Source organism: Coturnix japonica, chromosome 15 (assembly GCF_001577835.2).
Source record: "Coturnix japonica isolate 7356 chromosome 15, Coturnix japonica 2.1, whole genome shotgun sequence".
NCBI lineage: Eukaryota > Metazoa > Chordata > Aves > Galliformes > Phasianidae > Coturnix > Coturnix japonica.
The window spans coordinates 10,462,138-10,476,409 of NC_029530.1; the positions used below are offsets into that span (position 1 = coordinate 10,462,138).

General features: G+C 38.2%; 1 protein-coding gene across 3 annotated transcripts in view; it reads left to right on the forward strand.

The window, feature by feature from the left end:
* Window positions 1-14,272, forward strand: part of MED13L (mediator complex subunit 13L) — a 164,263-nt gene that overhangs the window by 123,747 nt on the left and 26,244 nt on the right. For all 3 annotated transcript variants that reach the window (XR_001558545.2, XM_015878154.2, XM_015878156.2), the window contains 8 exons: window positions 586-1,314; window positions 2,317-2,539; window positions 3,328-3,433; window positions 3,789-3,913; window positions 4,934-5,033; window positions 7,617-7,837; window positions 10,754-10,956; window positions 13,069-14,015. Coding sequence is in view for 2 of the 3 variants with exons in the window: in XM_015878154.2 (XP_015733640.1) it covers window positions 586-1,314; window positions 2,317-2,539; window positions 3,328-3,433; window positions 3,789-3,913; window positions 4,934-5,033; window positions 7,617-7,837; window positions 10,754-10,956; window positions 13,069-14,015 (2,654 nt within the window). In the remaining variant the exon portion in view is untranslated. The remainder of the gene's footprint in view (window positions 1-585; window positions 1,315-2,316; window positions 2,540-3,327; window positions 3,434-3,788; window positions 3,914-4,933; window positions 5,034-7,616; window positions 7,838-10,753; window positions 10,957-13,068; window positions 14,016-14,272) is intronic.

Genomic DNA, 14,272 nt, shown 5'->3' on the forward strand with positions numbered 1-14,272 from the left:
CCTTTTCCTTTTCCTTTTCCTTTTCCTTTTCCTTTTCCTTTTCCTTTTCCTTTCCTTTTCCTTTTCCTTTTCCTTTTCCTTTTCCTTTTCCTTTTCCTTTTCCTTTTCCTTTCCTTTCCTTTTCCCTTATCTGGAGGAAACTGGAATTAAAGGATTTTGTGGTATTTTGCCTCGGTGAATGTAACCAAACCAATTCATATCTGTGTTTTCGGAGCATAAAAGAGTAGTGGTTCAGTCATTTTACTTGAAAGGCTGTATTTCTTTAGAGTAATGAAAACAGCAGTAGCCTGATTTATTTTATTTTGTCGCATTACCTTCCATATAAGCAATATTAAGCTTTTATAAGTATTAGATCTTGTTTGCTTTGAATTCTGTTTTCTAGGGACTACCATTCTCCATTTTATATGTCAGATATACAGCAGCAACATTGGGCACTGGCTGGTGCAGATCATGTGGTGCTTCCAGTATCTCTTAAACGACCGAAAATAAGCATAAGATTTACTGGTGCTCTTCTTTGGGTTTCTTTCCATTAGAGCAGACAATTGTATAAACCATGCAGTGACTTGCTTTTGCCTCTGTTTTCAGGCACAAGGTTTTCAAACAGCGTTGTGCTGCTGGTTCCAGTCGCCCCCCAACGATAAATCAACCAGGATTCAGTGTGGGAACATCATCATCTTCATCATTGCCACCTCCTGCCTCTTCAAAGCACAAAGCAACAGAAAGACAGGACAAGGGCGAGAAGCTGCAAAAAAGGCCTATGATGCCATTTCACCATCGGCCCTCTGTGACTGAAGAGCTATGCGTGGAGCAGGACACATCAGGGCAAAAACTGGGATTAGCAGGAATGGAACCCTCTTTAGAAGTCGCTAATTCCAGAAAATATGAGAAGCCGCTATCTATACCTGCTAGAAATCCAAGCAAGCAAATTAATATGAATCCTATGGATTCACCCCATTCCCCTTCTTCCCCTCTGCCTCCCACACTTAGCCCCCAGCCAAGAGGTCAGGAAGCAGAGAATCTGGACCCACCTTCTGTACCTGTAAACCCAGCACTCTATGGCAGTGGGCTGGAGCTTCAGCCATTGCCTAGCTTAGATGAGAGGACAGTTCTTGTTGGACAGAGGCTACCTCTGATGGCAGAGGTTAGTGAGACAGCATTATATTGTGGGATAATTCAAAACAATGAGTCACTAGATATGTGGAGGACCTATAGCGTCCCGTCAAGTGCTGATCCAGAATTCAGGCCTCCAGGTCTTCCATGTGAAAGAGATGATACCAAGAAAGAAGTGAACTCAGGCAGCACTGCACTGAAAAGGTAAGAATGCAAATTGGCCTGAATGGTGTTTTTATTAAATTCTTGTTTCAATTGTGAGCTTCGAATTCACTTGTCCTGTCAAAACCTGAGGGATGATGTGAGTGTAGGAGATAGAACTTACTACAGAAATCCCTGTAGCATCAAAGATGGTGTATGCAGGATTTAACACTACCTAAGTAGAAATGTGCTACTGTTTTTTTCTTAACTTTTTTATTTTTATAGTGGCACCAATGTTGTGAAGCCAGTACCTTGTCTTTGAGCTGGGTAGGAGCCTTACTGTGCACAGAATCACAAGGTTAAGGAGGGACCACTGGAGATTATCAAGACCAACCCTGCTGCTTAAGCAGGTCACTACAGAGAGTTGAGCAGGGCAGTTCCCTCAGCCTTTCTTCATAGGAGAGGTGCTCCAGCCCTCTGATCATCTTAGTGGCACTCCTCTAGACTCGTTCCAAGAGCTCTGCATCTTTTTTGTGCTGGGGGCCCCAGGCCTGGACACAGTGTGTGAAGATATTTCACGTCAACTTTAGGCTGAGAATTTGAATTGATTTTCTACAGGCTTAAAATTACTTCTGTATTTTGACAATGGAAAAGAAAAAAAAGAAAAAAAAAGTGCAGCAAAGAGAATTTAATGAAAAAAATTAAGCTAAAATCGATTGAGGTAATCTTTTTGGATTATGACAGTGTTAATTTTGGTAATTACTGTGGAGCTCCATAGGCTAAAAAGGTTATGTGTATTTTGATTTAGTGACAGATTTTACTATTTTCTCATTGTCCTTTGATCAGTAAAAGTTCTTGATACAGTGCAACATTTAATACTGAACTTAGGCAAATGCATCCCTTATTTGAGGAAGAATGTATTCTTGCTCTATCGAGGAGTGAGACATAGGCTGTATATGTATGTGACAGCTACAGGTCTTAAGAGTTGTTATTTTTCTCTTCTATAAAAGATATACGTGTTTTGTTTCATGATGGATTTGTTTACTTGCTTATTTTTGCTTTCAGGCTCTTAGCACAACCTAATAAACGGTTTAAGATTTTGGGAGAACAGAAACCAGTGCAGACACTGAGCTATCTTGACCCCTTGCCTCTAATACAACAGCCAGGAGAAGGTTTGGGAGATGCTAGTGATCCTTACACTTTTGAAGATGGTGATATAAAGTACAGCTTCACTGGCAATAAAAAATGCAAACTTGTGGCTGAAAAAGATCTGCTGAAAAAGAACAAGGTAACATGGAAATTCAGAGTCTTTATCATTAATGTTCTTGTTGAGATAATAGTAATATAGCGCAGTATATGTCCTGCAGCTCTCAGCAAGACATATCCTCTTTGTATATATTCAGCTTGACCAGCAGTGTGTTCTAGATTGAAGGCAAGAAGTAAAATGCTTCAAGCCTTATATTCACTTGTAGAGGCAAAAAGGTGTTTTTCTTACTTTCTTCAGCTTGATATATAACTTCACTGTAAAGCTTAAATCTCCCCAAACCAAATCCATCTTTCTTGCCTTGTCCAAAATTAGTTTAGCCTTTTACTGAGAGGATTTGTGATGGGGATTTATAGCGGTTTGAATGTTTCCTTAGAGGTCATCTTCCAAAACAATGTCATCACCATTCACTGGCCATCACCTGGCCCATAAACATGATATTTCTTATATGTCTTGTCCACTATGGAGCTGTTTCATTCTCTGGCTACGCACTCATTTGTTCCTGCTTAATATTCTAGAAGATGTTTTTTCTAGTGAAATTGGGGGGGCTAAATACCTATACTGCCTGTTGAATTAAAGTGATGTGTATGGAGTCCTTTGTACATCATACTAAATGCTACATTATGTTTTTCTTGATATGCATATAAACAGCAGATCAGTGTGTTCCTTTCCCTTCTTAAAATGTCCTGTGCTTCATAAAATACTGAACTGAGAGCTCTGAGTTTAGCTTGATATAGGAAAAACAGTAGGACATTTGCTCTTACATAGATGAAATTAACATCCATTAAAAAAATCTTGGCATTTTTGTATAGTCAGAAGATGGAATTGGAACCAAGGAAATCCCCGCAACAGGTCATTCTACACCAGTTCCTGATGGAAAAGATGCCATGTCTATTTTCAGTTCTGCTCCTAAGGCTGGTAAGTAAAAGCACTCTGTAAAGCAAAAAATACTCAAAGGTACACCGTAAAATCTCAAAGGAAAAAATGATACACTGTAACATGAGAGTTACCAGCAGTTTCTGATGTGGAGTTTGATTCTACTTGTCCTTTTTATATTGTTATATAATATTTTTTTGAACAATAAGGCTCAACAGTAGCTACACTTGTAGCTCTTCCCAGTTGATTCTTTGTCATTGCTTAAAACTCGCTGCAAAGCAATTTGTAGGCTATGTTATAGAAAAGGGTCATCAGTGGTTCTTGGTTCTTCTCTATTTAGAGTGAGATTTAAAATTTGCTCTTGTTTTTCACTGATTATTTCCTTTCTTCCTGATAGATACCCGACAAGACAATGCTGCAGGCCGAGTAGGCTCTGGTAGCCTCACACAGGTGACAGATCTCGCACCATCACTGCATGATCTAGATAATATCTTTGATAATTCAGATGAAGATGAGCTTGGTGTAAGTCTTTGTTTGATTGAGTGTTCTGTAGACTTAAATCCTGACAAAAGGAAAAATAAAAAGGCAGAAGGATGCTGCAATCCTAGTGTGGAGCAGTTACCTCTCTATTAGAGGTAATATCTATTATAGGAGAGACTGTTTCCAGGCAGGCAAGCTTCTTGTTTTTTTAACCAGGAAGAATTGAAAGCAAGCAGAGGAATCCTTTAAGGAGATTCTATAAAGAAGATAAATGGTTGTATACAGTTTGGAAGTATTGGAAGATCTCTTAGGTAATATCAAAGCTTGTCTCATATTATGGTTTTCCAGTCACTGGAAACCAGTGGGTAACCAGTATACTCTGAGGAAAACACAGCTAACTTACTGTCATAGGCATGCAGAGACAAGCTATAAGATTGCTTCCTGAGGTAATGCCATGTGGTTGCCTCTTAACTGCATTAAATCTAGTTTAGTATCTTCAATTTTTGTCAGTATTTTGTGTTTTTTAGAGCTGTGGAAAAGATCCTAGTTTCATTATCTGATGATTTGTTCTTTACCTTGTTTGAGAATCTGCCCAAATCAAAATAAATTCAACTTTATGGAAGTAACTCTTGGAAGCATGTTCCTTTCTATGCCTGTAAGCAGCTTATGCTTTGCAAAGAGGAAGGAAATAAGGAGATACAAAAGGAAGATCAGGAAATATATAGGGAAAAGCAGGTTTAAATCAATTACCAGAAGAAAAAGTAATAAGGATGCTTTATAAGCTTAATCTAATACGGGCATAATGTTACAAAGCGGGATCCTAAATTGACTGGTAGTAGATAATAGATAACAAGGCTTAAGTCTACAACGTCTGGTTCTTGGCATTACTTTCTGAGTACATCAGCTTATTTACCACTTCTTCCTGCTCTGTCGTTTCACAGAAACTGCACTTAAGATGTTTTTTATTAAATCTCATTCAGAGAGTTTTCAGTTTTAAATAGCTTTTGATTTCTACTATTTCGTATGTTTTCTTAGTGTGGTATGTAATTATTCTGCTTTTAGGCTGTATCACCAGCTCTTCGGTCATCAAAAATGCCTGCAGTGGGGTCTGAGGAGCGCCCAGTGGGGAAGGATGGTAGAACAGCAGTACCTTACCCACCAAGTAAGTAGCAGCAACTGATTACCACTTTGTTGCTAGTTAAAATCTTCTGATTAGCTACGTTACCTTTTTTGTAGGAGGTTTGATGTGTCACTTAATCCGAACTCAGAGCAATTGTGCTTATTTTTGTTCTGTGATTGCTGGATGCTAATAGTAAAATAGGGTAAGAGTATTCTAATGGGAACTCTGGATTGTACTATAGACATACGTTTTTAATGTGCCTACAAAGATTTCAGGCGCTCTGCTTCCAACACTGTTGTCTTATAATACAGACACAGAAGGGAGCTGTTAAAAATCTACATTTAAAAACTACCCTTCTATTATCAAACCAATGTTTAATCACATTTATTTGTTTACGGCAGTACCTCACCTTTTAGCATAAATCATTCCTTTTACAGTTATTCAGAATGTAAAGGTGTGACTTGCATATGGTATGCATTTGATGTAGAATGAATTCAGACTAAAATCACCTTCAGGATTTAATTTAGGTATGGAGGAACCTAGAGTACAGTACAAGTTCTGGCTCCTAACTGATGGCACATTGTGAACCTCTTGGGGACGTTTATGGTAGAAATGATTCTTGTGCAGGTGCTGCACATGTAGCAAACCAGGGTGAGTGCAGGGGATGCTGAAATAGGACTGTATACTAAAAAGTATTATACAAATTAAAACAATAGGGCTCTTCTGGGAGGACTGTGCCAAAGCCTTTTTAAAATTATAGATTTTACTCTCTTGAGGTGTTTGGGTTTTCTTGCATTATTTACATAGATAGCATTTCTCCTGAGATTTCTATATATAAAGTATTTGCATAGGCAGGAAGAGGAAGATGAGAATTTCTGGTGTGATACTAGCTGGTCAGATAATGAATTATGAATTACTTAGCAGCCAGAAAGAAGAATGCTTGATTATTGTGGCCTCTACAAGCAGAAATCAAATCTCTCTGCAAATCATTCTTTAATGCTTTCTCATTAACTTAATCTTTGAGGGAAAAAAAAAAACAACAGTGTGAAGGAGATGAGTCAGAGTTTTATGCACCCATAAAAGCTGTGCTGATTTACTCAAATGTACAAGTCTGGAGTATACAGAGATTGGATTTTGACAGGTTTAGTTGATCCATAGCTTTTTAAAATATGCAAAGCTTTTTCAAGCATGACACATATGAAAGTGAATGATGATAGTTCGCCTGTTGCTGTAGGGTTTGGGGATTTTTTGTAATTAAACTTCTTTTATGACTCTGCACTGCAGAATTTTGCTAACTGGGGCTCGAATATGAGCGAAATATATACTATAGAACTGCGTGAAATAAGTTCAATAGATACACTCCACTTCTGTTCTGTAGCTCTCTTCCCTTGATACCAACTGTCCAGTCACAGCAGTATCTGCAGGGAAATGAAATGCGTTATACACCATAGTAAAGTCCTACTGAATACACTGTGTTTTAACCCTTTTTTCCTGTCCCATTTCTCTGCCTCCTGAAGCACACTTCTCTTTGAGAAACAGAGGCAACACTTAATCCAAGTGGCATCTTTAAGATTATACTTCATACTAGCACCAAATGGAAAATGTTTTTTTCCATTTCATTGAAGTTGTTTTCAACATTTACTAATCCTTTATCAGGACAACACTAAGTTGTTTTCAAGTCTAAATTCACAATAAAACTGAGAAAGAAAGAAGAAAACAAGTAGGAATAAGCCATTGCCAACTAATTTACTCTGCTTCTCCAGGTTCAGCATTCAGTGCTGTTTCCACCAGAAGTCTATTTCTGGGGGCACTTCACCCATTCCAACTGTTTCTCTTTGTCTGAAGAATTAAACAGGAGCTTGGCTGTCTCATCTCTTTGCACTGTTAAGTTGAAGTGGAGACAGGACTCGTGGTTGTCGCATCCTACAAAAACACACTGTTAGCTCTTTGTGTGTGTACTCATATTCTCTATCTAATTTTAATTCCATCACTTAATTTATTATTTCCAGTTAGTTTTTGAGACTATGTTTCATTGGTTTCGATTTCCACAATATTGTATTGTATTATATTGTATACAATATTGTATTGTAGTATTTTCCAGTCAGAAATGTTTGTGCTAGTAACTATCTTTTTTTGTCAGGAGTCATGTTGCTATGGACAAAATTAGACTTGAGTGATTGTATTTCAGTGGAAAAACACAGCTAAGTGCATGCTAATTCCAAAAGCCTAAAGGGAGAAGAAACTATTCTGTCTCCTTGGCAGTTCACGGGGTGTACTTTCCATTCGTGTCACTTAATCTTTTCTTTTAAGATTATATACATATTTATTTACTTATTTATGTTAAAAAAGGCTTATATGTTTAAAGTTGTGTGTCTACCAATTTGCTGTTTCTGCTGAGCATCAAGTTTGCGAAGCATCCCATGGAATTTTTGGAATGTATCCCTTGGAATGAACTTCTAAGCCTTGGGTTATACAGGTGTCAGAGCTGTAATAAGTCTATAGAATCTTTACAAGGTTTTAACCTACAAAATAAGAGCTAGTAATGAGTAACCCCTTCTGTTTTATTGGGTTTTCTTGAGAATCCATATTGTAAAGATTAACGGTGCATTATTTCATTATATTTAGCTGTGGCAGATCTCCAAAGGATGTTCCCAACACCACCTTCTTTAGAACAACACCCTGCCTTCTCCCCAGTAATGAGTTATAAAGATGGAATAAGTTCAGAGACGGTAACCACCTTGGGTATGATGGAAAGTCCCATGGTCAGCATGGTTCCAACACAGCTTGCTGAGTTCAAAATGGAAGTGGAAGATGGATTAGGTAGCCCTAAACCTGAAGAAATTAAGGTAACATACCACACATGGGGTGTTTTCATAATCTCACCTTCATATGTTTGGATTTTTATAAAGAAGTCACCTGTAGTGTGTCTAGCAGGCTAATTTATATGGCTCTAATTCCCATTTGTAAAAGTTTGTATTGGTCTTTAGTTGGGAAAAAAAAAACAACCAAAAACTTCTCTACTAAAAGAGCTTATAATTGTTTCTCTGATTTTAACTATAGGTACTTTTCTTCTCATGTAATAGGTGTAATTTTATGTTTGTAATGTTTTTGAGTGCAGTCAGGAAACAAACAGTATTGTATATGAAACAAGCCCTATGCCTAACAGAAAGAGTGAACGTATTTGAAAAACATGGTACTTGTGACTACGTAGCTTTTAAATGGTTTGTTTCTTCAAATAATTTTTCTGTATCTTTTATGTATAGCCACTCCTTGCTGCCAGTCTCTGGGGATGCAGCTAGGATAAAATCATGCATGTAGAAAGGCTGCCTTTTTCTCTCTGAAATGTTGCCTTTTTTGGTTAGGGCTGAAAATCACTGAGAAAGCCCAGGGGTTGAACTTGCTCTGTTTCTTCTTCAGCTGATGTTACTTCACAAGTTTTAAGGCCAGATGGGACCATTCTTATCTGACTTTCTGTATAACACAGGTCAGGTAATGTCACATAGTTACTCCTCTATTGAGTCCTATAGTATAACTGAGTAAAGAAGTATTTTTAAATGGGGACTCTGCTGTGGGGTACTAGTACTCACCTCCCCTGCTTTACATATCCAGATGTATCCATTTTTCCATAGCATCACATAAAAAGACTAAACATAAGCACCCGGTCTACATTGATATGTATTTCATTGTTCCATCCTTAGCACAGGTCAACAGGTAGGTTAGAATCATTCTGCCTGATTGTGTGCATTCTGCATTTCTTAACTTCTTTGACCAATTTTTTTATCAGAAATTATCATATTTCCATGCATATAGATGAGAGTTTTTTAATTTAGAAGTGTGTTTTTCCTTGGTCTGCAGCAGTGCAAGCTTGTTTGTTCACACATATCCAGTAGGGAGATACACACAAGAACTGTCTTCCTGGTATTCCCTAACCTTGATTTTATAACCTAATTCCTTCAGGCCCACCCTGTCCCAAATCTCCTTCTGTTTCTGCAGCCATTTCTTCCCTCAACAGCAGTCCCCCCACCCCTGCGAGTGCTGGAAGTAGCTGAGATCTTGCTTTAGTTGTTGGCATTGTTGAGTGAGGTATACACACAAAGAGCTTGTAGTTGCATGGACTAGAAGTGGCTATAACTCAATATAAGAATACCGAAACGTAATTTTGCCTAAGTGTATATGATTTAGTCAGCTGTGAATGAGAAATTGCATGGCACCTCTGGAATATCTTAGGCAGACTGAAAGTAAAGCACAGGTGAACCACAGGGTGACTTTCTGCATTCAGGTATGTCTGTGGGAGGAAGTAAGATTGCTGTGTTTGAGGATTGTGTCCCTGCATAGAAACAAACTCTGACTAGTCAGAAGTGTGAGGAAGTGAGGTGTAGTGTCCCCCTCCTGAAGACGGGCAGCCACCTGGAAAGTTGGCTTTGTTTTTGCAGGACCTTTTCTTCCTTCTGTCCTGACTTGATAACTTGAAGGCACGATGAGAAAAACCTTGTTCCTTAAGAGTTTACTGTTGTCCACTCTCTTTGTATAGTTTGTGTGTCTATGGATTTGTATACAAGTATAGATGTTTGAAGTTTATAACAAGGTTTGTAATAGACCTTGCTTTGTTTTATTCTGTTTTCCAAGTGAACTAGAATAATTTGCCCATGGAAATAAAATCTGTATTGTGATTTGGTCAGCAGAAAGCTTTTAAGTGGGAACAGATTTTAGGGTGTCATTGCTGTTGGAAGTACTTCCGTCTCTCTCACAACACTTTTAGGAGTATTGAACTATACTTTTTATTTCTGCCTGATAACATCTCCAACAAGCACAGTTTACTCTGCTTTTAAGTGTGTCACACCTGCTCATATACACCAGTGGGGCAGACAAGCACCTAAACCCATTGCTGATCATTTTGAGAACATGTAAGTAGATTTCCTGTGCTGAGTATTCAGCAGCTGGAGATAGTAATTCACACATTTCTCATCTCTCAATGCTGTACAAGGCGTAAGGGAAAAATGGAAATATCTAATGAGCTGTTAAATGCTGGAATTCTGAGAGACTGTTGTTACTTTAATAATTATTTTTACTTTGCAGTAGTGCGTCAAAAGGACTAGTTCTTTTCTTCAGTAAGAAACATGGCATAGCTTTAGAAAGTCTGGCTCAAGTTCTTGTCATCATTGTCTGCAAGCGAACATAACAGTCATTGGAAGTCCAGTTTGACTGAACTTCATTTATATTCACATTTAATATTATGTTTAGTTGATTATTTCTGTCCAGTGCTAGGAGTGGTGCTAGTGTAAAGTGTGCACTGTTACTTGTCGGATTATATTAATTCCCAATGTGGGGGTTGTTCTAAAAGGATGACTTAAAGGCAAATAAATTTTCTTCACGATATGACTTAACCTCTCCATTATGAGTGTGGAAGTCTTGAAAAGATCAACCTCTTAAGTGCATAAAGTAGACACTTTAAGTTAGATAGTGGGAATATTTCAGTGCACCATTTGCTTTTCAAATGTACCTTGTCCTTAATGAGTGTAGTCTATGTGCTGGCATTAGTTAAAGCTGTACAGTATCTTAGTGTACCAAGGAGCCTCAGCTGAATTTCCTTGAAGGATCAGCTCTTGAACATTTTGTAGAATGAATGAATGTGCTTAATTATGGGAAAAAATACAATTATAGAGGGTTCAAACAGTACAACAAGTTTTAATGAAAAATAGTTGTGTAAACGTGAAGTTCAGCCTTACTGTGGTGTTGTAAACAATGTCACTTGGATATTACAGGATTTTTCGTACGTGCACAAAGTTCCATCATTTCAACCTTTTGTGGGCTCCTCGGTATTTGCTCCACTGAAGATACTGCCAAGCCAGTGCCTCTTACCTCTGAAGATACCAGATGCCTGTGTTTTCAGGCCTTCTTGGGCTGTTCCTCCTAAAATTGAACAACTTCCTTTGCCACCGGCCACTTTCATTAGAGATGGCTACAAGTAAGTAGAGTGTTGTAGGGAATTACAGTGTTTGTCATTCCCATGTTTCAAATAGTTTGGTAATTAAATCTCTTGAGAATCCCAATGAGTCTTTAGCTAAGCACAAGAACCATAAAATGGCCTGCAGCCATGTTTTAAACCTTTCAAATCTGCAATTATGTCAGGTAAAAAATTGCGATTTTATGAACATTTGTATTAAGAACATCTTCTGGAAATTGTTAGGGCAGTATATATCTGTTGCACTCTTATAAAAGAAGAAGAACTAACTGCAATTCTGGTACAGGAAGATACTGTAATCCAATGCAAAACTGGGAAATAAAATGATGAGATGCAGTTTATCTTCCTCTTTCTAAATACCAAAAGAAAAGATGTCACATCTCTTTCCAGGGTGCTGTGACCTATAAGCAATCGCTGTTATTTAACATAAAATTATGTGTTCCTTACTCAGTTCTCAGAAATTAATAATGTTTATGGAAGAAATTATTTGCTGGGGATCTTCAAAGCTATCGAGAATTTCCACCATTAAGTTTATAAAATCTTATAAAAGGCATGGTGTAGTACAAAGGTCTCCTTGCTTGCGCTGTGCTGCTTTCTGGTGAAAGTAGCCTGTATCTTTAAATCAGTCTATAAACCCTTTAAATCAGTCCTTTTCCAGCTCCAAAGGATCCTTCAGTGTTCTCAGAAGAATTGCAAAAAAGAAATTGTAAAGCCTTGATAGTGCCTGGGGAGCAATCCAATTCTCAGGTTTTCTTTCGTAATAGTAACTGATTCACCAGGCCTGAGCTGGTTATTAATTTCAGGTATTTGTTGAGGGAAAAAAACCTTTCGTTTTCAATATAATCCAATTAGAGCAAAAGTTTTCACTGCAGGCTTCCAACAGAGTGGTGATTGCCAATCAAAGTTTCTAGGTCATCTTTTCTTGTTAGTCTGAGGCAATCAGTATGCTTCAGATTCAGAGCTCTTTCAGACCTTTGTTCTTCCTTTTTTTCTCTTGCTTGGAGTTGGACATACATCAGTTCAAGGTAATAAAATGATTATAAGAAATCTGGTTTTTACTGTTTTCCTTTTCAAGTTGCTAATGACATGAGAACATTACAGTGGTACTCCTTTTAAATAACCCATAAATACACATGTAGAAATAGACATGTAAAAAAGATCTGTTTTCGTTCTTTTATAAAGAGACATAGTGCATCTTCAGAATTTTTCCTTGCCCTAATATGTAATGAAGGCATTACAAGAAAAATGAACTTGGGAAGAGTTAAGTAAAGATTTTTGTTCTGCTTGGCTTCACATTACCTGTTACTTGATATAAAGAGTCACTGCAGAGAGAAGGTGGCTGTTAGGGGAATATACAAACTGTGCTTTGGTCACTTAAGTTTGGCAGCAAATGACAAGAGTAATAAAAATCATTGATGACAAGAGGTATCCCAAAAATACGATTCTTAGCTTTACTTCATTGAAGGTTTGTAATGGAATGTGTCATTTTGTGCTGTAAACTGTGTAGTTTTGAATGGGTATTTGCATTTGTAGTACCTGAGATGTTATTATCAGTTGCATACTGATACTAAGCAATACCTTATATAAATGCCACGTGCTGTATTACTTCTGAAAGCTGTTTCGAGTCATAATTTCTAAAATAAGGTAGCATCTCCATGACTCTGAAGTGTTTTCTTAATTTCCACTGATGTACATGTTTTTACAGATGATTGTGCTTAAAACAATAACAAAAAGTAATATTCTTTCTGTTTTTCCCTAGAAGAGTTAAGGGATATCCTCAAAGCTTAACAATTTATCTGCAGATTCTTTTAAAGAGCATTTGAGTTTTATCCCATGGGAATAATCTTTAAGAGGGTTAAGTGCCTGAGGTGATCCCATTTTATCATACTGATAAGAAACAGCTGTGTTCATGCGAGGATTACAGTTTCAGTTGAAAGAGACGCACATATAAAAGGTTATGAGCACGGTGTCTGACGGTGTTCCTTTACTGCAGTTACAGTGAGTCCTTTGGGTTTTCACAGACTCTCTGTATGTAAAAATAAGTTTTGATGAAATCAGTCTTCACAACCAACCAGACTGTTGCATCTGACTCTGGTTTTCATATATTTCTTGTAGCAATGTGCCTAGTGTTGGGAGTTTGGCTGACCAAGACTATCTTCAGATGAACACTCCTCAGATGAACACACCAGTGACACTGAATAGCACTGCTCCGGCCAGCAACAGTGGAGCAGGAGTTCTGCCATCACCAGCAACTCCCCGCTTCTCTGTCCCTACCCCACGCACTCCCAGGACCCCAAGGACTCCCAGAGGTGGGGGGACTGCGAGTGGGCAAGGATCTGTAAAATATGACAGCACAGATCAAGGTTCACCTGCTTCTACCCCTTCTACAACACGACCGCTTAATTCTGTGGAACCAGCCACTGTTCAGCCAATCCCAGAAGCCCACAGCCTCTACGTTACGTTGATTCTTTCAGACTCTGTGCTGAACATCTTCAAAGATCGTAACTTTGATAGTTGTTGTATATGCGCCTGTAATATGAACATTAAAGGTGCAGATGTTGGATTATACATCCCGGATTCATCTAATGAGGATCAGTACCGTTGCACCTGTGGCTTTAGTGCTATTATGAACCGTAAACTAGGTTACAACTCTGGGCTCTTCATTGAGGATGAGTTGGATATTTTTGGCAAGACCTCAGACATTGGCCAAGCTGCAGAAAGACGACTGATGATATGTCAAAGTAACTTGATCTCTCAGATGGGAGAAGGAGCTAGAAGGACCCAGGAACCTCCAATGAGCCTCCTCCTCCTCCTCCAGAATCAGCACACGCAGCCTTTCACATCTCTGAGCTGCTTGGATTACATGTCCTCCAATAACCGTCAGACGCTCCCATGTATGAACTGGAGTTATGACAGACTGCAGGCAGACAGTAACGATTCCTGGATAGAATGCTTCAATGCCCTTGAGCAAGGCAGGCAGTATGTTGATAACCCCACTGGTGGGAAAGTGGATGAAGCCCTAGTGAGAAGTGCCACTGTACATTCTTGGCCTCACAGTAATGGTATGGATCCAAACAGGTTTCTTTTACCTATAGAAGTATCTTTGAAACTTGACAATAGCGATTTAATTTAGTCTTTATGTGAGAAATGAAATGTATTAAAACATTCTAGAATTGAAGTAGGTTTTTGAAAGCTTTATAAATGACTTAGAAAACCATGGTGGTTCAGTTGTCCTTAGCATTTAGACATAGTGATATCAATTGTCTCAGAATTTGTGTTGGTTCACAAAGCTAAAGCAGAGACAGGCAGTGGTAATTAA